Consider the following 25350-nt stretch of genomic DNA (forward strand, 5'->3'; position numbering starts at 1 on the left):
AAACTGCATATATATTCAATAAGCTCTTCATGCCAAAGTTACAGTAATACCACAACATGGTTGTACAGTATATAGATTAACAGATTTATTCAAATCATATTAAAGAATTATTCAGATTAAGTACAGATAATTATCAAACTATTGAGCTAAATAAGAGAAAATATATCTATGCCATACAGTCTAAAAGTTGACTTAAAATTTTAAAAACCATCTCAATTTAATTCTGTACAATAACTAGCACCCTAGGAAACTTAATGAAAAGATAACAAAAAATTACCCTTCAGGGTATTAAAGTACTTTCAATGGTGTGAAAGGAATTATAAATATTTACATATATATACAGCACCTCTTTTCTCCAAATATTGCAGTTCATCACTGTCCCTACTTTTACTTTACTTTCTCTCTCACCTCTCTATGTTACCACTCTAAGCAAAAAGCATTGGTGAAGAAGGATCATCATCCTTTTAAAAGCTTTAACCCACTGCCTGGTACTAAATCCAGGTCTACATGAATTCAAGATTTCCTCGAGTGCTTTAAGTATTTAATTTGTATAGTGCTCTCACATGAATATATTTTAGATGCTTTTGAAGTTTCCAATTACCTATCAGAAAGTTTAACTGGAAACTTCCTTCCCTACTCACTAAAATCTTTCCAACCCTTCATAAGGTCTGTCTTGGTTTGGTAAGGAACAGTAAAACTGTTCAAAACACCAAATAAGCTATGATTAAAGAAAAGACTATCCTAGAACTAAACATTACATGGAGTATCATTAAGCCACAACTTCTCCTGCTGGGAGTGAAGAATTAGATTTATAATACTGGTGAGACTGAATCTGAGGGATCCTTGATTAAACTTCCCAGTTTTTAATGAGCAAGGAGAGCCCAGGACAAGTTTGACCGTACAGCATCACCCTTATGGCCCCCTCAATTAACACCGTATCATTAGCAAGGAACTCACCAGGGAAGTACTCAGCAGTACCAACTTCTGAAGGCATGAAGATAACAACAGTAAATGAAGTTGCTTTGAACTACTTTCTGTAATTAAGGATTGATATCATGTCTGAAGGAAACAGTACGGCATCCTGTAGATACAATTAAATCTATGATCAAAAAAAAAAAAAAAAAAAAAAAAAAAAAAAAAAAAAAATATTGTGGGATGACCACATGTCTGAAATCCCTTTGCTGTTCCTTAACCTACAATCCTCAACTTCATGTTTGTAAAGATACAGTATCTGACTTCAGTTTCCTTCAGCATATCAAAGAATGAGTTTGCTGAGTTATCCTTTTCAGAATGCCCCTTGCTACTGTAGACATGATTGTCCTTTTCCACTTGCTTTTAGTATACCTTATTCAGAATGGTCTAAATAATGACAATTCCGTTGAATGCTCTTTAGAGTGGTATTGCTATGACTTTCAACAGTGTTCATCCGGAGTTTGATTCCCATTTTCACTGGTACTCATTACCTTACTGTTTTTGCTAGCTAGGAATAGGGGTTCATATATCTATTTGCAAAATCATCAGTAACGATTCCCTTGCCCTCTCAGGCCTCCCATGAGTAGAGAGGGGGGCTGAGCACTATTAATATGCATGTATGTTCAAGTTCTACATCATTATGGAAAAGTGAAAGACCTGTCCCCTCTCTCTGCTACTCATTACTGAACTTTTAACTTCTAAATGATGGTGTTTCAGCTCCTAAATATTTGCAGGATATGGACTTATGAAATTATCTATATATTACCACCCTAAACAAAAAAGGAGTACCGACACTGTTACTGTTATCCTTTAAATATAAATATTATATTGATCATATTAAATTTGCAATCGAAAAAATTAGGTCATAATTACCTGAAAACAGACGCAACTTCAAAAACATTTCCCTGTCCCCAGTATTAGCCAAAGCAGTATGAAATATTGCTGGTTGCTGAACAGATATATCTCTAATGATGAGTGGTTCACCATCACTACTATCTGGAATATGCAGCTTGCTTTGACCACCATACCCTTGCAGGGGAATCTGTAAGGTACCTTGACTGTAATGGTACATAACTGTTACAGCAAAATGACATATATAAAAAATGGTGTTTAATTCAAAATCTCAATTCCATTCAGTGATAATCACTGACTTTAAGCATAAAAATTTCTTACCTGGAATTTTATTGGATTTGGAAGACCCCGGGGCTTACATATCAGGGAGCCTCTTACTGCATCAACAGCAGTTGGACTAAAACAAACCGAGAGAACTAACTGTTGATTAGGTTCCAGCACAGCATTCATGAGGCTTTTACCATCATTGCTTCCCGTCACACATACCTGATGATTACAATTATTGAAAAGTCGAGCAGATTCACATTATCATAAAAATTTCTTTGAAAGTATGACTGCACAAAAAGTATATATTTATACAGTATTATTATTACCTCCTTATAGAACATTAACGAAACACAATTTGCCTGAAAAAGAGCATATCCTCGGAAAACAATCTATAAAACTAAACCAATCCTATAACAAGAATTTGAGGTGGAATTCCTCATTCAAACCCTGAATTTTGACTTGTGAATTCAGTGTAGACCAACGTCAACAGCTTTATATGAGACAAGAACAGGAATATGTATGTATGTTGGTTTAATTCCTAATGAAATAACACCTAGCAAAATTTAAATCAAGTGATAAAAATATATTGCACAATCTGCACATAATATCCAATGCAGTATATATCATGTCTATATCTGTATTCTATTATATCATAAATTTTTTAACAGTTTATGTACCTAACATATACTGTACATTGTTATTACTGTTATAAATGTCATCCTGTGCAATCCTTGCTCATTTTCTTTTCCATATAATTTGCACTTTTCTTATTTACCTTATAAATTTCAAAGCTTTCCTCCATATGTACTATACCTATACATCCTAAACAAACTAGTCAGACATAATAGGTCAAAAGTCTAATTAGGCAAGTCACAATCAAAGATATAATCCAGAATTCTAGCTAAGCTAAATAGGTGAGCTACCAAAAGCAAAGAACACTTCACCAAAGACGATCTCCGACCATCTGGCGAAAATGAATCAAGAGCTGCTAATAACTGGTGTTCAGTCATTAGCCAGCAGAAACGAACTGAGCTCTTAACCCTTAAACACCTACTGGACGTATTGTACGTCGACTAAAATTGTCTGTTGGGTGCCAAGTGGACGTACGGTATGTCGACTACAAAAAGTGTTTTTAAATATTCGCAGAAAAATAGTTATAGGCCTAGTTTGCGAAAGATTTTAAATCAAGCGCCTTGAGGGATGCTGAGAGTTTATGGATCACGCTGTTGTTTTGTTTACAAGCGTGATCCAGCTGCGCATGTGCGAATTTCTTTCTTCTCCCACTTTCGTCACTTTGTCGTAAGTTTTGCAGTTTCATATTAGCCGTTACATAAAGTTTTATATATGAAAATGTGTGCAATTTCATGTAGAATACAACATAAAACAACCCATGGTTGTAGCTTTTATAAGTTTTTAAATATTTTCATATAAATCACAATAAGTGCCAAAATTTCAATCTTCGGTCAACTTTGACTCGACCGAAATGGTCGAAAAACACAATTGTAAGCTAAAACTCTTACATTCTAGTAATATTCAATCATTACCTTCATTTTGCAACAAATTGGAAGTCTCTAGCACAATATTTCGATTTATGGTGAATTTTTAAAAAAACTTTTTCCTTACGTCCGCGCGGTAACTTGGCCGAAAATCTCAGAAATTCTTTTGTCACTTTGTCGCAATTTTTGCACCGTTAGCCGTTACATAAAGTTTTATATATGAAAATGTGAGCAATTTCATGTAAAATACAACAAAAAACAACCCATGGTTGTAGCTTTTATCAGTTTGAAATATATTTTCATATAAATCACGATAAGTGCCAAAATTTCAACCTTCGGTCAATTTTGACTCAACCGAAATGGTCGAAAAACGCAATTGTCAGCTGAAACTATTACATTCTAGTAATATTCAATCATTTACCTTCATTTTGCAACAAACGAGAAGTCTCTAGCACAATATTTCGATTTATGGTGAATTTTTGAAAAAACTTTTTCCTTATGCGCGTGGTAACCCGGCCGAAAATCTCAGAAATTCTTTCGTCACTTTGTCGTAATGTTTGCACCATTTTATATTAGTCGTTACATAAAGTTTTATATATGAAAATGTGCGCAATTTCATGTAGAATATAACAAAAAATAACTCATGGTTGTAGCTTTTATCAGTTTTGAAATATTTTCATATAAATCATGATGTGCCAAAATTTCAATCTTCTGTCAACTTTGACTCAACCAAAATGGTCGAAAAACGCAATTGTAAGCTAAAACTCCTACATTCTAGTGACAATCAATCATTTACCTTCATTTTGCAACAAATGGGAAGTCTCTAGCACAATATTTTGATTTATGGTGAATTTTTGAAAAAATTTTTCCTTACCTCCGCACGCGGTAACTCGACTGAAAATCTCAGAATTTCTTTAGTCACCTTGTCGTGATTTTTGCACCTTTTTCTATTAGGCATTACATAAAGTGTTATACATGAAAATGTGCGCAATTTCATGTAGAATACAACAAAAATAACTCATGGTTGTAGCTTTTATCAGTTTTGAAATATTCTCATATAAATCACGATACGTGCCAAAATTTAAACCTACGGTCAACTTTGACTCGACCAAAATGGTCGAAAAATGCAATTGTAAGCTAAAACTCTTACATTCTAGTAACATTCAATCACTTACCTTCACTTTGCAACAAACAGGAAGTCTCTAGCACAAAATTTTGATTTATGGTGAATTTTTTAATAAACTTTTTCCTTACCTCCGCTTCGGTAACTCGGCTGAAAATCTCAGAATTTCTTTAGTCACCTTGTCATAATTTTCGCACCGTTTTCTATTAGGCGTTACATAAAAAGTTATACATGAAAATGTGTGCAATTTTATGAAGAATACAACAAAAAATAACTCGTGGTTGTAGCTTTTATCAGTTTTGAAATATTTTCATATAAATCACGATAAATAGAAAAAATTTGACCTTTGGTCAACGTTAACTTGACCGAAATGGTCGAAAACTGCAATTTAAGCTAAAACACTTACAGTTTAGTAATATTCAATCAATTACCTTCATTTTGCAACAAACGGGAAGTCTCTAGCACAATATTTCGATTTATGGAGAATTTTTTAAAAGAACTTTTTTACGTCCTCGCGTTATGAATTCATGCATCATTTTGTGATAATATTTTCTCTGTGTTGCTTTGATCGTTTTACAATTTGTTATATACCAAAATCATCGCAATTTAGTGTACAATACAAAAAAAAAATAACTCATTAGCTTTAACCGTTTTCCTCACAGTGCAATTTGTATACAATTATATACGAAATTTTTTTTCGTGCTGTCATATATTTCAATACTTATATATGATAATGATATTTTTTTTCATTTCTGATAGTTGCATACTAAACTTCAGGCAATGACAAAAAAAGCAGCCAAAAATGAACTCTCAATCTTAAAAACTACGCGTGCTGTGATTTTTTTAAAAAAACTTTTTTCCACTTCGGCGCTAACTCCCGAACACCGCCGGCATACGGCAGACACTTTTGTAAATAGAGGCTCGGCGTTTAAGGGTTAAGCTACATTGTACCTATTCTTCCCCGATAGTTGGGGGGGGGGCAGTATACCTACACCCAAAACAAAAGAGCGCTACCACAAATTTTGAATTTTGAGCTGCCACATAAAGTAGAAACTATAGCTACGTAATTATTTGGTATGTTACTTATAAAAAATTTAAAATTTTACATAATTTACTATAGAAATGCAAAAATGTTGTAATTATAGCATGGAAAATATGAAAAAATTAATAACATAGTAACATCACATTTACCTATAAAACTACAGTATACAAAACAAATAAACATACACAGGGAAGGTGTGATTACATATCAAGAGTTTGATAAAGGTTTGAGAGAGATGAAAAATGGAAAAAGCCCTGGATATGATAATATACCAATTGAATTGTTTTAAGAGGGAGGAGACCTGGCAAAACAGATACTCTATGACTTAATTCTATCATTCTGGCTAGAGAGTAAAGTCACAGAAGATTGGCGAGACATATTACTGTGCCACTTTACAAAGGTAAAGGTAATTCTGATAAGTGCGAAAACTATAGAGGTATAACGTTCATATGTCATGCAGCAAAACTTTATGAGAGGTTTATAGAAAAGAGAGCACGTTGTATCAATGAACCTCAGTTAGGTGAGGAACAACATGGATACAGAAAGGATAGAGGCACACCAGATCTCATATTCACCCTGAGACTTATCATCAAAACATCATGGGAATACAATAGGTCACAGTATAAAGCTTTTATTGACCTAGAAAAAGCATTTGACTCAGTACCTAGGAACAAATTACAGAGATGTTTTGGGAGAGGTGTATGGACTGGACGGTAGGCCGGGGGCTGCAATAAAGAGAACATATGAACCATGTGTAAATAATGTAAGGACAGGATATAAAAATGATAAATGGTTTAGTGTAACAACAGGTGTCAAATATGAAAGTGTACTTTCTCCACTCTTGTTCATCGCTTACACTGACAAAGTTATAAAGGACTTTAAAGAAAGAATTAACATTACAGGAGACATTATGCTTTTTGGACATATGACTAAGAGGAATTAGGAGCATTGGTATGCTTAAATGATTGTTTAACAGAAGCAGGACTAAGAATGAATATAGGAAAAGCAGAAATATTAACAGTCAGCAAACAACCACAAGCACAGACAAACATCATGATAAGGAATACAATGATAAAGGACACCAACTCATTCAAATATCTAGGATGTGTGTTTACAGATAAGGGCGATACGAACAGACAGGCAATCACTGAAAGAATAAAGAAATATAACAGATGCTCTGGAGCTCTTTATCCAATGACGAGAGACGCGTATGTACCGAGAGAAGTAAAGAAAGCTATATTTGAGGGATTGTTAATGACATACAGATCAGAGAGCTGGACAATGACAAGTAAAGACAGAAGTAGGGTCCAAGCCTCGGAGATGAAAAACCTGAGAACAATAATAAACAAAACAAGGAGATAGAATGCAAAATGAGAATGTTAAGAGAACAGCAGGAGTGGCACCTGTGATGAACAACATTGAGCAGGGACAGCAGAGATGGCTGGGTCATCTAATGAGAATGGATGAAAATAGAATTGCAAAGAAAAGATGGAACTGGATACCTGAAGGAAGGAGATTGAGAGGTAGACCTCATAAGCGCTGGAAGGATGGAGTGGAGGAGATCCTGACAAAGCACAACATGCGAACAATCGAAGAATTTAGAAGAGATGGAATATTTAAAGACAAAAGAGATTGGAGAAGATGACTGACCTCACTGACAGGCTGAAAGCCTACCTGGGAGTGGAAGTGAAGTGAAGTGTTACATGTATAAAAAATCTCTCAGTGAGAGAGAGAGAGAGAGAGAGAGAGAGAGAGAGAGAGAGAGAGAGAGAGAGAGAGAGAGAGAGAGACTCTTTGGCCAGGTGCTAACCCTTTTTTTTATGATGACAGTTACGCCTTCATTCCTCCTATAAGTCAGATAGAGAAAAAGATCAGGGATTGAACTAAAATCTGACTAATTCACTATATTTTCTTTAATGAACTGATATTTTGCTGTGTTTACATTAGAGAGAGAGAGAGAGAGAGAGAGAGAGAGAGAGAGAGAGAGAGAGAGAGAGAGAGAGAGAGAGAGAGAGAGAGAATTATTATTTTTAATGTTTTATTTAATCTTATTAAACTTAAGGGGAGCGCACACTTACATAGAAATAATGCCCCGATTTTTATGAAATTTTATATGTTATACATATATATAAGGTGATGTTCCAAAAAAATTTGAGAGTGATCGGATGATTATTTTGGATTTTATTAAAAAATTTAAAAAATAATTAAAAATTATTCACCTCCTTCATTTTTAGAGCTATTGCAATGCGGCTTCATACACAGAAAGTATATCATAGTATGAAAAAAATAATGGGAAGAGTTTTTCTACTTTTCCTTTTTTTTTTTGGATGGGGTGAGGGGGGATTTCCCCCCAAATTTGTATAATTTGATTATCATGGGTTCCTTGTCTACCCAAGAAAAAACCTAGCCCCAAACAAATATTCGTCTTTCTTTCCTCTTTCCAATGGTATATTTAACTTTAAAATTGGCCTAAAAATAAAAATGTAGTTCACATTTGAAGTGCAAAAAAGTGAAAACTGAGAAAAACGACCGTAAAGATCAACAAGTGGTTTTTATTGGCACTCATGGAAAAAACTTATCTTAGAGCATTATTTTGGTTGATTTCTGGCTCCAGGTCACCCCGTCCCCTCTATAAAAAGGGGTATTATTCGCTCGAGGTGAGGGTATCATCAAGTACCACCTGACTCATTGTTGCCTGGTTTGAAACAAAGAAACTAAAAGTTTAGTAGCTACCAGGCTGATACTCTTGACATATTTTCAGTCATTTTTCTTCACTTGTTTGGTCTTTCTGGTCTTTGGAGTTTGATTTTCAAGCCTTTTTGTCTCTCGAATGAAGAACTTCCTCTATACTTTCACTTGTGCCAAACAGATGTGTTAGTAAATTGAATTTCTCACAGCTGAAGTTGTGTTCAATTTCCTCAATATTTATCTCACTCAACTGATGGTGCTGAGATTTTCCATTGCTAATTCGCTTTGCTGGGGCACTAACCGTAAACCTACACGTAGGAGATAAGGTGATATAAAAATCAAAATAATTAACAAATTAGGCGAATAAAGGAAAAACCAACAATAGTCATTAGGAGCCAAACGTCAGCCCTTCCTCACCATGTGGGGGGCGGAGGCCCAAAACCCCATCAATTTAAATATTTCGAAAAAATGCTTTGGTCAAGTGATAACGAAGGTGTTGCTCATGTCTTACAGCCATTTAACCATTTTTTTTAAATTTCAAAAATATTCATAAAAAATTGAAGAGTGCGCTCCCCTTAATATATTTGAAAATTTGTACTGTAAATTATTATTTTATCATAAAATGTGTATGTATGTATATTACAGTATTTAGTCAAAAATAATATGAAAATACAGGATGTAATATGGCTCTACGAACAAATGTGCGAATGGGCGAGTTTTCCCACAAATAATTTATAGATAGGTTCCACAGAAAATTCCGCGAATCACTGAGTCCGCGAATTATGAGATCGCAAATCCAGGGGGTTTACTTTTAACACAATTTACTGTAATAATTAGGCTTGTTTTTCAGTGTTTTATTATTAGCAACAATTTTTGTGCCTACCAGTACCCAGCCTAGCCTATGGCGCTCAGTTTCCCATCTGTAATACAGCCACATTGGACACAGCAGTTTTTTAATACAGTACATTTAAAAATTAAAAAAAGTGTGTCTAAAGCAAATATGGTATGTTATTTAACTCTGAACTTATTTAATTGTAATTTATGTGCAATGCTTTGTATAAAAAGGTATGGTTAGGGTAATAGCTTGGTGGTCGAGAACAAATTTAATCCGTTTTCAGCTATTTCTTATGGGAAAAATTTATTCAGATTTCAACTGCACCACATCTCAACGGTTCTTCTGGAACGGATTAGCATCGAGGTCCGGGGTTTCTACTATATTGGTATATCATCACTCAAACATTAAGATGCAACCAAAGGTAAAACAATGCAATGGCCAGAGCAGTTATTTACACTTGAGTCGGACAGCAACAAATCACAAATTCACAGCGGCAAGAATTTAGCTGGTTAGAAAAATTAAAAGGTTAAAACACCCTGTTACAGTGCTTCTAACAGCTCTCTTAAATAGTGGCTATTATCTAACACAGCATTTGCTGTATATAACTACAAATTAAGTCAAGATTTTGCATACCTGAAATGCTTTGCTGTCTGCTACTACAATACATAAGGACAGAGCTTGGGTTGGGCAATTATTCCACAAAACAAGTTTCTTCCATGCCTTGTCACCAACTGCAACTGTGCCAAATGCTATTTCTGACTTTGAGCTCTTCAAAGCTGAATTCAAGTTGACCTGAGAAGTCTGTCAAAAAAGTTTACATTAGAATGCCAATATTAAATGGAGACTAGAGAATATGTATATGCTCCTACAACTAAACTCAAAAAAAATTCTTAAAGTGCATACTGCTTGTATCAGAGCTTGGCTAATATCAAGACCCCAAAAAATGTATGGCAAAAGCTGACAAGCAACATATAGACATTTCAACATTGTTACTAATACTATTCTTGGCCAAGCTGTAACTCTGACTGGAAAAACAAAATCCTAAAGCTAAGGGACTGCAAAAACAAAATTGTATAAGCTCAAGGGCTGGAAAAACAAAATCCTAAAAGCTCAGGGACTGCAAAAACAAAACCCCATAAGCTCAAGGGCTGGAAAAACAAAATCTTAAAAGCTCAGGAACTGGAAAAACAAAATCCTAAAAGCTCAGGGATTGCAAAAACAAAATCCTATACAGGCAGTCCCTGGTTATTGGTGTGGGTTCTGTTCTCACGGCGTGACGATAAGCGAAAATTGCTGATGACAACCGGGTATCAGCGCTGATAAACGGAGATCAGCGCCAATACCTGATTATCGGCGCCGATAAGCAAAAATCTGCACATATCGGCGCTGATCGAAATTTCGCCGCTAGACAAGCGCCATAAAATCGGATTGCCAATAACCGGGGACTGCCTGTAAGCTCAAGGGCTGGAAAAACTAAATCCTAAGAGCTCAAGGGCTCTAAAAATCTCTCAAACATAAAACATATCCTTTGATTCTTACCACAGGAGCACTTCGAGTTCGCTGGAGAGGAGTTGCTAGCTGAATTAATTTCTTTGGAGCCCCATATGACTTTCCAACAATTGAAATCTCATATAGTTTTCCTTTTGGCTCCACACACAAAAAAAGAACACTGAGGAAAAACAAAAAGATGGTTTGATCAAGCCAAACTTGCGTAAAATTTAATTACTGAAACTTAAGCTTTTCCCATACAAAAGTGATAAATTTTAAATAATTTAACAAATCAGAATAACAAACTAATGGCTTTCATATAGGAATATCTTTCAGCATGAGCTAGGAAATGGTCAAAACTTGGTAACAAGGTGGGGATAGGGGAGTGTTCCTCACTCACTGACCGTCGTACTCACTTTTCTTTTGGCTGCAGGGACTGGGCAGGGAGATTGAGGTGGGACTAAATATAAAAGGCTCTGGTTTGTATAAATATGAATAATGAAAACTGTTATTCAAATTTATTAGTTCCTACAGGAATACAAACCATCGCCTTTCATGTAGGAGACTAACTCCTTAGGCAGGAGGTCATTTTTCTTCAATTTACTGGAGTTGAGAACCACTAATGAACTGCAATGATCCCAGCTGCCTTGCCAGCAGGGGAACATGACACATCTAACTTCCTAACTGTATGGCAAAAGTTCAATCAAACTTGACTTAAAGATCCCTCCCAAGTGAAGGACACCAACCTCCTCCCCACACGAGGTGGCAGTCTGATGACCCCAACAAAGCCAAAAGGTCTTGGCAATATTGATGTTAAGTTTTTATTCCTTGGGAATAAAATGCAAGAGGCAAGGTAATGAGATCATATTCATCCAAAATCCAAGTTCTCAATTGGCAGTCAGGACAGCAAAGTGTAGCTCATCTTTTCTCTACCGTGGCCAAAAGAAGAATGAATGCCACATTTGGTGAGTGGGGTTACTCCCCAGTCATCCCCAATCTCCACCTGTTAACCACCTTGTTACCAAGTTTCATCCAGTTTCCAGCTTATGTTGAAAGGTACTCTTATATAAAAGGAAATGGTCTGTATTCCTGAAGGAACAAACTCACTCACACTGAAAACTGAACACAGTAAACAGCAGCACTCCTTAAAGTATGCTATGATCAGTATCCAACTATAGAAAAAATTGAAGTTATTTACAATAAAACTACCACAAAACTTTTATGAAATATTTTCGTGTAATACCTTTCCATTTCTCCAGTTTTTCCTTTAGGAGTGAAGACTACAGTTATAGATGCTGTGGCATGTGGCTGAATAACTAAATTACTTGGGTGAATGACAAAATGGTCCTTGTATTCTCTTGCTTCTAGTGACAAGTGAAGAGGAAATGTTGAAGAATTTTTCAAGGGGACACTTGCACTGCTGGACTCATCAGATTTTGTTTCTAAAATCAGAGGCTCCAAATTACCTAGGTGCTGAAGCCTAACAACACCGATGAATGCCTGTCAAAAAGAGAGCAAATCATGTTTCACCAAAAACTAATGTGATTAATAATAGGGAACAGTCCCAACGTATAAAGCATACAATTTTATTTATCATATTCAATAAATTCTTAAATGTTCAAGTACCGTACAGTTACTTTACAAAACCATTTAGTAACTGTAAAAGCACTGAACTGAACTCTTTAACTAAATATCTATGCTCCATGAAGATTTGAGTGATTACAATTTTTATGTACTGAAACAAACATTTGACATTTCAACTAAATATCTATGAAACATAATTAATAATGTGCCTACTCACTCAAATTATATAACATTAATGCACAACCACCACCTTTTGGAACAAATTTGTATGCAAACATAGAACATAAAATAACTTCTGATATGTAAAGAAAATGTAGTTATTTCTCCAGACTTACCTTTATCCTCATACTTGAAATTATGATAGTTGATTGGTTAGGGGTATCAAGTTCCACCTGCAGTAAGCTCTCAACTTCGTATACACCACTTTCTTTTACTGAAAAATGTGGGAAAGTTTGATCATGTTAACAAAGCTTACTGAGAATATGTCTTCACAATAATGATGGAGGAAAAACAATAAACTAACACTTCCTCACTCACTACAGCTACCATCAATTCCTCCTTTTATAATTCATATATCTTGATAACATCTGTGGCCAAACTCCATGCCCTATCTCTTGCCTCAAACAATTGCAATTCAACTATGTTGCTTGATTAAACCAAATACCTATCAAATGAATTGCCAATCATTTCTCTTTGTACAATTCCAGCCATCAACTGATTCTTGAATTTACCTTGTAGTAACAAAGCAATATTTCTTCTGAACAATTTTCTTTTCCCCAAATACTGTTCACTCATGAACATTCTTATGGAGCAAGGACTGATAATAATCTCTTTCAGAATGCATTTCCATATGGTCTGCTTACACCAAACCATTTCCCTTTGCCTTGATTTTGCATACATGCCAAGTTTGATAAAGCTTTTTACTTTCCAGTGGCAAATAAGCAAATGTTTACCTTATCAACAATGTAAAGTAAACTACATCATGAGACAGTGAGAACCTTGATGGAAGCAAGACAGTGAGAACCTTGATGGAAGCACTATTACCTTTTTTGGGGAAAGTAATTCTTTTGTCCAGTTATGAACACTGATATATAATGTTTAAAGTGAAAAATTAAATTATTTTCAAGACTATGACAGCCTACATCAATCCATCAAGGTACCCTGCAATCATTATCCCTACATCAACTTACAAGGTAAAGAGAAAAAAGTATCCAAAATGATGAGATTAAAACTAAGCTGCAGTAAAAGAAAAAAAAGACAATAAACCAACTACAACTACCTAAAGCTCTGGCCTCTAAAGAATATTCTGTTAACAATAGACGAAATAACAGTAATGTTCTAAGTTTTACACATGATACTTTCATTAATAACTGAAGACATACCTTAACAATTTGAAAACTCAACATCAAATACCATCAATTATGTTGCACATATCCTAAACACTCAGCACTATAATGGAATTCAATTGAAATTTACAGTTTATAAGCTTGAAAATTTCTTCACTTGAGCTTCATATGTAAATAAATTGAAAACCTATGGCTTCAAGATTATTTTCTCAGGGAAATCAATATTCTCTCTCTCTCTCTCTCTCTTCTTTTCTAATTGAAGATGTTCTCTACCATATGGACAGACAACAGAAAACAGATTAACTAAACAGATTTTCAACACTTAAAATATATGATTAAGCATAACAAAATTATACACTGTATGTCAATTTAATGAATATATGTACTAGCAGAATTACTAAAAGAAATCTTGAAGCCATGCCTTTTTATCATTCAGAGACTTCTATAAGTTACTGAATAAAATACCTCATTGAATGTTATAACTAACACAGAGCTACCAGTCTTCAAAAAATGTATTAAAAGTAACTGAAATTATTCTCACCAAGAAATAATTACAATACTGTATGCAATAGAAAAAACCCCAACCCTTCAAAACAATCAAATCAGTTTTACTACCTTCCACTCTGTCCAAGTGAGGAGCCTTAAGGAAAACATTTACAGTCATGGGGACAGGGCCAGTTTCAGAGTCCCCTGGTGGTAATTCATAAGCCAGGTGACTGGGTGACACTACCTTGCACATGTCTCCAGCTTCATCCCAAAAAAAAACAGGGGACGTGGCTGGTACCTTATTAAGAGAGGGAGAGAAAAAAAACCTTTTACAATGCTATGTAAGTTTAACGTAGAAAATGTTCATGTCATTTGTGATTAAAGAGATCAAAACAGAAAACATGGAAATCAATACCATATTATAAACAAACCAAAGCTACAACTTATAAATAATATGCATAACCTTCCATACCAACCTGGCGTAGAGACAGAATGGTCGGAATTGGCTGGGAAGACTGATTTATCACAGTTACCTCCCGTGACACTACACAGCTTTCTGGTACAATCCCAAAATCTATCACTTGCTCTCCTTCACAACTTAGTTGTACCTAAAAAAGTATGAAAAATTTTATAATAATGACAATAGTTTGTTTCTGTTGACATTTCAACCAAATGGAAACCGTTATATACTGGAGCTAAAACCTTTATAGTGCATCAAAATCTTTTGAAAAACCCAAAGGGATCTCATTTCCAAACAACTCTGCAAATAAAAAATAATAGTTCAAAATCTGGATATAATATATCGGTGAGGTAATCAGAAATTTCAAGAAGTGGATCTGTTTTCTTAACAGCAAAACATTAGATATGAACACTGATCTGAACTAAAGTCTGGCATATTCTTTGCTCCTCTTTTCCTCATATCCTTGAAAACACTAGATTTAAAACACCATTTCATCATGATTCCATTCAACAATAATATGACCCCCATTACTAAGTATGATGGTGCCAAATATAATCTTTGCGGAAGGATCAGACTCTACCAATGATGAAAGGGGCATTCGTTCAGTAGAAATAGCAGTTCCAATCATGACCTCTTGCTAACAGGTCTTCCAATTTTTCTATTCACTTCTTTGTTGTACTTGCATTCAGGGCTCAACATTCCCTATTTAAAACACCACTTAGCTTAAATTTCCCCAATCATCATCTCTCTGAAACCCAGCAGTTCAGTAACACTTCCCCTGATCCTTTTAAAATATCCTACTATAACCTCTATCTGCACTCCTTTTTAAAATTGGGGTCTGTAATTACTTACACACCTATAACAAGATTTGTAGATCTCTGATCTCCTCTTTATGATGCCATTTGGCTAAAGATTGTTTTCCACAAGGCAACATTTAACCCTTTCATATCTGTATAGTTATCACATCACTGAGGGCACATGAGCCCCCGATGTGTCTGGGAGCGCTCGACAGTGCGAAAAAATAATTATTTCGAAAATTCAGCAAAAATATAAATTTTATGCCAACAACGTTCATTTTGCTGTCCTTTTTTCTAAATGTTTATATTTTATGGTGGAATAGTCAGAATAAGAGTCCCAGCCCTCTAAATACAAAAAATGTGAGTTATTGCGAAATGAAAAAAAAATCTTTATTTATTTTCATATTTTCGTTCGTAGAACTCCAAAACTATGAATGTCAGGTAATGAATTATTTTTATGAGAAAGCCAACAAAATTCTCTAAATATCGACATATAAAAGAATGGAAAACGAATAAGTCCAGCTGGTGAAAAAATTGATAGAAAAAAGGGGAAGAAACAGAGCGCTCTGCCCGGCGTATGGTGAGAATTATCGCTAGAAAAAGATTTTTTAAAGAGCCCTATCTCGGTTATTTTTCATAGAAATTACTTTGTAAATATACGAAAATGTAGAGGAAAAGTTGAAGAATAATGTGAAAGTCAAGAAAATGGCTTTGGTAACGACAACAGTTTTATTTTGACGTTATAAATTGATTGAAACGAAAAAAATGTTACCGTTGTCAACATTATCGTTCAGTAGCTCAAAAGCTATAACAGTCAGGCGAATGGATTATTTTTTTATGAGAAAGCCAACAAAATTCTCTAAATATTGATATATAAAACAATAAAAACAAATAAGTCCAGTTGGTGAAAAAATTTATAGAAAAGAGGGTAAGAAACAGAGCGATTTGCCCGGCGTATGGTGAGAATTATCGCTAGAAAAAAGGTTTTTTTGAAGAGCCCTATCTCGGTTATTTTTCATAGAAATTACTTTGTAAATATACGAAAATGTAGAGGAAAGGTTGTAGAATAAAGTGAGAGTCAAGAAAATGGCTTTGGTAACGGCAACAGTTTCATTTTGACGTTATAAATTGATTGAAACGAAAAAATGTTACCGTTGTCAACATTATCGTTCGTAGCTCAAAGGCTATAACAGATAGGCGAATGGATTATTTTTTATGAGAAAGCCAACAAAATTCTCTAAATATTGATATATAAAACAATGAAAAACGAATAAGTCCAGTTGGTGAAAAAATTTATAGAAAAGAGGGTAAGAAACAGAGCGATTTCAACGGCGTATGGTGAGAATTATCGCTAGAAAATTTATTTTTTTTTTGAAGAGCCCCATCTCGGTTATTTTTCATAGAAATTACTTTGTAAATATACGAAAATGTAGAGGAAAAGTCGTAGAATAAAGTGAGAGTCAAGAAAAATGGTTTTGGTAACGGCAACAGTTTTATTTTGACGTTATAAATTGATTGAAACGAAAAAATGTTACCATTGTCAACATTATCATTCGTAGCTCAAAGGCTATAACAGTTAGGCGAATGGATTATTTTTATGAGAAAGCCAACAAAATTCTCTAAATATTGATATATAAAACAATGAAAAAGAATAAGTTCAGTTGGTGAAAAAATTTATAGAAAAGAGGGTAAGAAACAGAGCGATTTGCCCGGCGTATGGTGAGAATTATCGCTAGAAAAAGTTTTTTTGAAGAGCCCTATCTCGGTTATTTTTCATAGGAATTACTTTGTAAATATACGAAAATGTAGAGGAAAAGTTGTAGAATAAAGTGAGAGTCAAGAAAAATGGCTTTGGTAACGCCAACAGTTTTATTTTGACGTTATAAATTGATTGAAACGAAAAAAAATGTTACCGTTGTCAACATTATCGTTCGTAGCTCAAAAGTTATAACAGTTAGGCGAATGGATTATTTTTTACAAGAAAGCCAACAAAATTCTCTAAATATTGATATATAAAACAATGAAAAATGAATAAGTTCAGTTGGTGAAAAAATTTATAGAAAAGAGGGTAAGAAACAGAGCGATTTGCCCGGCGTATGGTGAGAATTATCGCTAGAAAAAAGTTTTTTTTGAAGAGCCCTATCTCGGTTATTTTTCATAGAAATTACTTTGTAAATATACGAAAATGTAGAGGAAAAGTTGTAGAATAAAGTGAGAGTCAAGAAAAATGGCTTTGGTAACGGCAACAGTTTCATTTTGACGTTATAATTTGATTGAAACGAAAATGATATTTTAATGATAAAATAAGGTTTGTTCATACTTACCTGGCAGATATATATATAGCTGTATTCTCCGAAGGTCCGACAGAATTTCAAATTTCGGCACACGCAGTGGCCGGTCAGGTGGTTAGTACCCATTCCCGCCGCTGGGAGGCGGGTATCAGGAACCATTCCCATTTTCCATTCAGATTTTCATAGTGCCGTTGTCTCCTGAGGGGAGGTGGGTGGGCACTATTTAATATATATATCTGCCAGGTAAGTATGAACAAACCTTATTTTATCATTAAAATATCATTTTGTTCATGAAACTTACCCGTCAGATATATATATAGCTGAATCGCACCATTGGAGGTGGGCAGAGACAGCATAGGATTGAGAAACAAAACAATGTAGATGATTACACATCTTGGTTCCTTACCTTTTAGCATAGCTGACTTCGTGATTACTGTCACCCAAGTCTGCGTCTGCTTTACTGGAGTTTCCAACGAGGTAGAGACCTATATGGTTGGAGAGTTCCAGACGATCTGTCAACGGGGACGTGACCACTATGTGCCCAGATCGTAGCCCTCAAGAAGGAAGCAAAGAGACAAAAATAACCACCTGACCTACCAAACATCGTGACTAGTTAAAAACTAAGGAAAGGGAAGACTGCCCCACAGTCTACCCACAACCATAAAAACACAACCAAAAATTTTAAAAACTATTCCTAACCATACATTAAAGGATAGGATGGGTACTGCCTCCTTCTCCCAAGATCGTACCAGCCGAAACGTAAGGTCCCAATGAACAGCAAGACTCATACACTGTTCTTACGTCCTTTAGGTAATGAGAGGCGAACACAGAATGACTTCTCCAAAAGGTGGCATTCATAATATCGTTCAGAGCCATGTTCTTTTGAAAGGCTACTGACGTTGCAACAGCCCGAACCTCATGCGCTTTAACTTTCAAAAGTTCAAGTCACTCTCCTGACAACTCTTTATGCGCTTCTTGAATGGTGGACCTCAAGAAGAAAGCCAGCGCATTCTTTGACATGGGGACGTCAGGTCTTCTCACCGAGCACCATAACCTGTCTGCAAGACCTCTCGACTCTTTAGTCTTGTTCAAGTAGAATTTAAGAGCCCGAACAGGGCAAAGCAGTCTTTCTGGTTCCTGGCCCAGAATACCCGCCAAACCTTTCAATTCAAAGGACTTGGGCCAGGGGTGAGACGGGTTCTCATTCTTGGCAAGAAAAGACGGTTGAGAGAACACACTGCATCGTCTCCTTTAAAAAACCAACTGACTTAGATATTGCATGAATCTCACTGATTCTCTTTGCAGTATAGAGCCACTAAAAATAAAGTCTTCTTCGTTAAGTTCCTCAAAGAAGCAGCATGAAGGGGTTCAAAGGGCTTTGCATCAGGAACTTAAGAACCACGCCCAAGTTCCAAGATGGAACCAAAAACTGAGGCACCTTAGTCGTCTCGAACGACCTAATGAGGTCATGGAGGTCCGTATTGTTGGCGATATCTAATCCTCTGTGTCGAAAGACCGCCGACAACATACTCTTATACCCCTTAATAGTAGAGACTGCCAGCTTCGGAACTTCCCTAAGGAAAAGAAGGAAGTCTGCAATCTGGCTCACAGTGGTCGAGGAAGAGGAAACTCCCCCTCTGCGAGTACACCACTGTCCTAAATACGCCCACTTCGATTGATAAACTGCGATCGAGGATGTTCTCCTGGCTCGCGATCGCTCTTGCCACCTGCTTCGAAAAACCTCTCGCTCTCGCCAGCATTTCGATAGTCTGAACGCAGTCAGACCGAGAGCGGAGAGGTTTTGATGGTATCGTTCGAAGTGGGGCTGTCTGAGTAGATCTGGACGAAGAGGTAACACCCTTGGAAAGTCTACCAGCAGCGACATTACCTCCGAAACCACTCCTTGTAAGGCCAATACGGAGCGATCAGAGTCATCCTCGTATCTTGCGGACGACGCTAACTTCCTGACCACTTCTCCCAGGATCTTGAAGGGAGGGAAAGCGTAAAGGTCCAGACGAGACCAGTCCCAAAGAAGGGCGTCTATTGACACTGCTCCTGGATCCAGGACAGGAGAGCAGTAAAGCGGAAGCCTGTTGTTCTTTGACGTTGCAAACAGGTCCACTAAGGGACGACCCCATAAACCCCACAGTTTTTGGCACACTTCCTGGTTCAGAGTCCACTCTGTCGGGAGCAGTTGATGACGACGACTTAGCAGGTCCGCTCTCACGTTCTGAACGCCTGCTACGAACCTCGTCAAGATCGTTGTGAACGTTCCTGGAACTCGCCCACAACAGGATCTCTTTGCAAGAACGAACAGGGAACGAGAATGAGTGCCTCCCTGTTTTTTTCAGGTAAGATAGAGCAGTGGTATTGTCCCGTTCACCCTGGACTGTGCGACCGACACTTGATCTTGGAAGAATCGAAGGGCCAGAAAAATCGCCCCTAATTCCTTCATATTGATATGCCAGGCCACCTGTTCCCCTCTCCAGATGCCTGACACTTCTCTCTTGCCCAGTGTTGCTCCCCACCCCGACATTGACGCGCCGGAGAACAACACTAGGTCGGGGTTCGGAAGGCTGAGAGACACGCCCTCTGAAAGCCTCGAGGATCCAACCACCACCTGAGATGCTCCTTCACTGAGGGAAAGTTTGAGAGACAACTCGAGATTTTCCTTGTCTTCCCAGTTGTCTTGCAGGAAGAACTGAAGAGGCCTGAGATGTAGTCTCCTAGGAAAACAAACTTTTCCAGTGAGGAGGTCCCCAGCAGACTCATCCACTCCCTCACCGAACAGGTTTCTTTCCCTAGGAAGGCCAGGACTTTTTCGTAGCACAGCTGTTGACGTTCGGGACGGAAAAGCCCGAAAAGCCACTGAGTCCATCTGAATCCCCAGATACACGATGGACTGCGTTGGGGTCAGGTGTGACTTTTTCGAAGTTGACCAGCAGGCCGAGTTCCTTCGTCAGGTTTAAAGTTGCTTGAAGATCCTCCAGACACCTCTCCCTCGATGATTTTCGAATCAGCCAGTCGCCCAAGTAGAGCGACACACGACGCCTGCCAGATGCAGCCACCTTGCTACATTCCGCATGATGACGGTGAAAATCATGGGAGCTGTGGACAGGCCAAAGCAAAGAGCTCTGAATTGATACACCTTTCCCTCAAGACGAACCTCAGGAACTTCCTTGACTGAGGATGTATCGGCACGTGGAAGTACGCGCGTCTTGAAGGTCGAGGATACCATCCAATCCCCAGGTCTTAAGGCTCCTAGAACAGACTGCGCCGTTTCCATCTTGAAAGTTTCTTTCGCGGACAGGCGGTTCAGGCTGCTGACATCCAGCACAGGTCTCCAACTTCCCGACTGCTTGGGACCAGGAACAGCCTGTTGTAGAAGCCCGGGAATTCAGGTCTCACGACCTGTTCTATTGCTCTCTTGACGAGCATTTGCCGCAGCAGGTCGTATAGGATCTCTTGTTTTCCTGGACCGCATTTGACGGAGAGAGGTCCAAGGGCGAAAGGCTTAAGGGGGGGGAGAAAGGAAAGGGATCTTGTATCCTTTCTCTAAAACCGAAAGGGACCAACTGTCTGCCCCTCTCACTTTCCAGACTTGAAAACGCAAGAAGCCTGGCACCCACCGGTATCTGGAGGAGAATCACATCACTTCTTGCCCCTACCTCTAGCAAGGGCTTTACCTCTCGAGAGGTTCTTTCCTCGAGAAGAAGGCTTCGAGGATGCTCCGGCACTAAAGGGCTTCTTCATCTTGGGAGAAAGTTGCGGTTTGACGTCGCCGAGGTCACAGGAACCGCAGGGCGCTTCGATGACTGAGCCAACAGGTCCTGTGTGGTCTTCTCTTGCAAGCTTGCAGCGATGTCCTTTACCAACGGCCGGGAAAAGATGATTGGAAAGGGAGCAAACAACAGTTCTCCTTTCTGTGCTAAGGAGACGGACTTCGTAGCGAAGCCGCAGAATAGAGACCTCTTCTTGAGCACTCCAGTCGCAAAGTGCGAGGCCAATTCGTCAGAACCATCTCGGACCGCCTTGTCCATACAAGACAAGACGCTCAAAAGGTCCGACAAGGAGATCGAGTCCTGACTCCGAGACTTAATGTCCAAAGCTCCAAGACACCAGTCAAGGAAGTTGAAGACTTCTAACGTCTTGAAAAGGCCCTTCAAAAGATGGTCCATCTCCGTAAGAGTCCAGGGAATCTTGGCCGTCGACAGATGAGCCCTCCTACTCGAATCAACGAGCGCGAGGCGAAGTCTCCTTAGATGAGGAAGGAAGACGTAAGCCCAAGTCTTCTCCTGTCTCATACCACATCGCCGCTTTTCCCGAGAGTCTTGAAGGGGGAAGGGCGAAAGAAGACTTTCCTTGAGCCTTGCGGGAGTCCATCCACAAATGGACTTTCTTGAAGGCCCGCTTAGTGGAGAGCGATTTAGTCATTTTCAGGAATCCCGGAGCTTTCCTAGACTTAGAAGAAGTCAGTTGAGAAGGAGGGGAGAGAGGAACTGCCGGCAGAAACTTGTCAGGAAACAATTCCTTCAACAGCTTGACGAGGATCTGGTAGTCCGACGACGAGGACTGATCCTTCAACTCATCTTCAGACTCCGAGACCCTGAGTCTATCTCCAACAACGGGCGGGGAAGAGCAGAGAGAAGTAGGAGAGGAAACACGCCGCAGGGACCTCTGCTTGGAAGAGGAACTGGCGTGCAAAGCAGCTGGAGAACCAGGAACCACACGAGCCGACAGCAACGGCAGGTGGAGCGTCTTGAAGGGAGTCAAAAACGTCCATCGGGCGTCACGTCTGGCAGCATGACGAGCTTCTTGAGCGCCCAGCCGGGCGCCACGTCTGGCAGCATGATTTAACGTCATAAGCCTGGCGGCGTCATCAACAAAATGGAGAACATGACGTCTAGAACGAAGGGAGGGGAGGACGCCCTGGGGTGACGTCAAGACGATCCTCCCCAACACCCTCTGGGGGACGAGTCTAGGGTTCCTTCCACGACGTAAAGCGGCGAAGCAGACGAAGGTGACGAACGAGGAGCAGGAGAAGGAGACCGCCTAGATCTCTTCACTGGAAGTCTAACATCCTTCCGACGAGGACGGGACCTGGACTCTCTCTGCAATGAACGAGGAGAGTTGCTGCTGCATGGAGGCAATAAGGGTCCTCGTTGGTGACGCCTCTCTCTCTGGAGAATCACGGAACCTAGAGGCAGAAGGACGAGGGGCGTCCTAATCCTCTTCTCTTGAGGAGGGAGAGCTCTTGGGCGCTCAAAAATGTCTTCTTGGGATGACGTCCGGTACTTCTTTTATGGGGAAACGCATCCACAAACTCTGGCGAGGAGCACAGAGTAGGAGAGAGAGGACGTGAAGCGCCCTCCTCCCTAAAGCTTCTCTTAAGAGGCGAGAGTCTATCTGACGGTTCCAACCCCTGCGTGGGGAGGACGTGTCAGAAGACGAGAAGCAGTCCTTCAGGACCCGAACACGAGATCGAGCCTGGGCAGCCTGGGAAACGTCTTCAGGACCTGCCGAAGGGACGCCAGACCGGTGGGGGTTCCCCGTCACCCTCCTTCGGCTTTCGACATGCTCTCTCCCTGAGTCCTGGGAGTCCAGCAGAGGTCCAGGCCTAGAGGCATGATGGGGCCGGTCTGACGCCCCCTCCACTGCACTGGGGGCACTAGTCACTTCACAACACTTATCTTGGAGAGCTGACACTTTAGATTCTAAAGCACGAATCGATTCCATCATAGCGGAAAGCATATTAGTCTCCACTGGCACGATCTCAGGGGCAGGAGACAAAACCACAGGGTTAGGATCTAAAGGTACAGGGAGTTAGGGCCGACATCAACACTTCCAAGAAAGAGAAGCACTCCTGGAGGAAGACCTCCTCAGTCGATCACGCTCCAACTTCCTCACATATTTATCATACGCTCTCCATTCATTTTCAGACAAAGAAGCACATTCATCACACCTATCATTCAACATGCATATATGCTTCCTACAGTTAGAACAAATAGTGTGAGGGTCAACCGCAGCTTTCGGCAACCTCACCTTACATTCAGACATCACACACGCACGGTAACTAGCAGAGCTAGACCCAGACATAATGATAATCTAAATCAAAACCCAAAGAAAAGTCAAAAAAGCGTATGCCGATCTACCGATCCAAAGTCAAAATACCAAAAGACAATGAGATACTCAGTAATCTAGAAAAAAGCAAATCCTATGACGGAGGTGCAGACAACAGTTGTTGACAACACCGGCGACAGAGAAAATCTGAATGGAAAATGGGAATGGTTCCTGATACCCGCCTCCCAGCGGCGGGAATGGGTACTAACCACCTGACCGGCCACTGCGTGCCTTGAAATTTGAAATTCTGTCGGACCTTCGGAGAATACAGCTATATATATATCTGACGGGTAAGTTTCATGAACAAAAAAAATGTTACTGTTGTCAACATTATCGTTCGTAGCTCAAAAGCTATAACAGTTAGGCAAATGAATAATTTTTTATGAGAAAGCCAATAAAATTCCCTAAATATTGACATATAAAAAATGGAAAACGAATAAGTCCAGTTGGTGAAAAAATTGATAGAAAAGAGGGTGAGAAACAGAGCGCTCTGCCCGGCCTATGGTGAGAATTATCGCTAGAAAATTTTTTTTTTTGAAGAGCCCTATCTCGGTTATTTTTCATAGAAATTACTTTGTAAATATACGAAAAAGTAGAGGAAAAGTTGAAGAATAAAGGGAAAGTCAAGAAAAATGGCTTTGGTAACGGCAACAGTTTCATTTTGACGTTATAAATTGATCGAAACGAAAAAAAAAGTTACCGTTGTCAACATTATTGTTCGTAGCTCAAAAACTATAACAGTTAGGCGAATGAATTATTTTTTATGAGAAAGCCAAGAAAATTCTCTAAATATCGACATATAAAACAATGAAAAACGAATAAGTCCAGTTGGTGAAATATTGATAGAAAAGTGGGTAAGAAACAGAGCTAAAATTGCCAGGCATAAGGTGAGAATTATCGCTAGACATTTTTTTGAAGAGCCCTACCTCGGATTTTTTTTCATAGAAATTACTTTGTAAATATACAAAAATGTAGAGGAAAGGTTGAGGAATATAGTGAGAGTCAAGAAAAATGGCTTTGGTAACAGCAACAGTTTCATTTTGACGTTATAAGCTGTTGAAACAAAAAAAAAAATGTTACCGTTGTCAACATTATCGTTCAGTAGCTCAAAAGCTATAACAGTTGGGTGAATGAATTATTTTTATGAGAAAGCCAACAAAATTCTCTAAATATCGATATATATGATAATGAAAAATGAGATTCAGAGCCCTGCCTAAAATCCAGACATCTCTTATGTGATGCACTAACAAATTTCCGCTAGTTTTACCGTAAAAACTTTGCGAAAGCATGTTGGAAACTGTTCTCGATTGACGTCGCTGTATGTAAACAGCCACACGTGTTTACCCAGCCTCGTATGCATGGTCTCTGACAGAAGTGTGGCCTGTCAGGCCTCATGTGGGTGCGATCAGCTGATGTCATTGTAAGAATTTTACTACGCCATGGATTTGCGCATGCGCAGTAGAGGAACTAAAAAATTTATAGAAAATAGAGGATACCAAACAG

The 25350-nt window shown here is 38.5% G+C and overlaps 1 protein-coding gene across 1 annotated transcript in view; it reads right to left on the reverse strand.

Moving 5' to 3' along the window:
- Window positions 1-25350, reverse strand: part of LOC136825277 (centrosomal protein of 192 kDa-like) — an 85141-nt gene that overhangs the window by 15655 nt on the left and 44136 nt on the right. The window contains exons 15-22 of the mRNA XM_067081356.1: window positions 14656-14787; window positions 14309-14477; window positions 12683-12780; window positions 12007-12263; window positions 10815-10944; window positions 9909-10076; window positions 2146-2310; window positions 1846-2014 (exon numbers count right to left, since the gene is read on the reverse strand). Coding sequence (XP_066937457.1) covers window positions 1846-2014; window positions 2146-2310; window positions 9909-10076; window positions 10815-10944; window positions 12007-12263; window positions 12683-12780; window positions 14309-14477; window positions 14656-14787 — 1288 coding nt within the window. The remainder of the gene's footprint in view (window positions 1-1845; window positions 2015-2145; window positions 2311-9908; window positions 10077-10814; window positions 10945-12006; window positions 12264-12682; window positions 12781-14308; window positions 14478-14655; window positions 14788-25350) is intronic.

This window comes from Macrobrachium rosenbergii, chromosome 37 (genome assembly GCF_040412425.1).
Source record: "Macrobrachium rosenbergii isolate ZJJX-2024 chromosome 37, ASM4041242v1, whole genome shotgun sequence".
Classification (NCBI taxonomy): Eukaryota; Metazoa; Arthropoda; class Malacostraca; order Decapoda; family Palaemonidae; genus Macrobrachium; species Macrobrachium rosenbergii.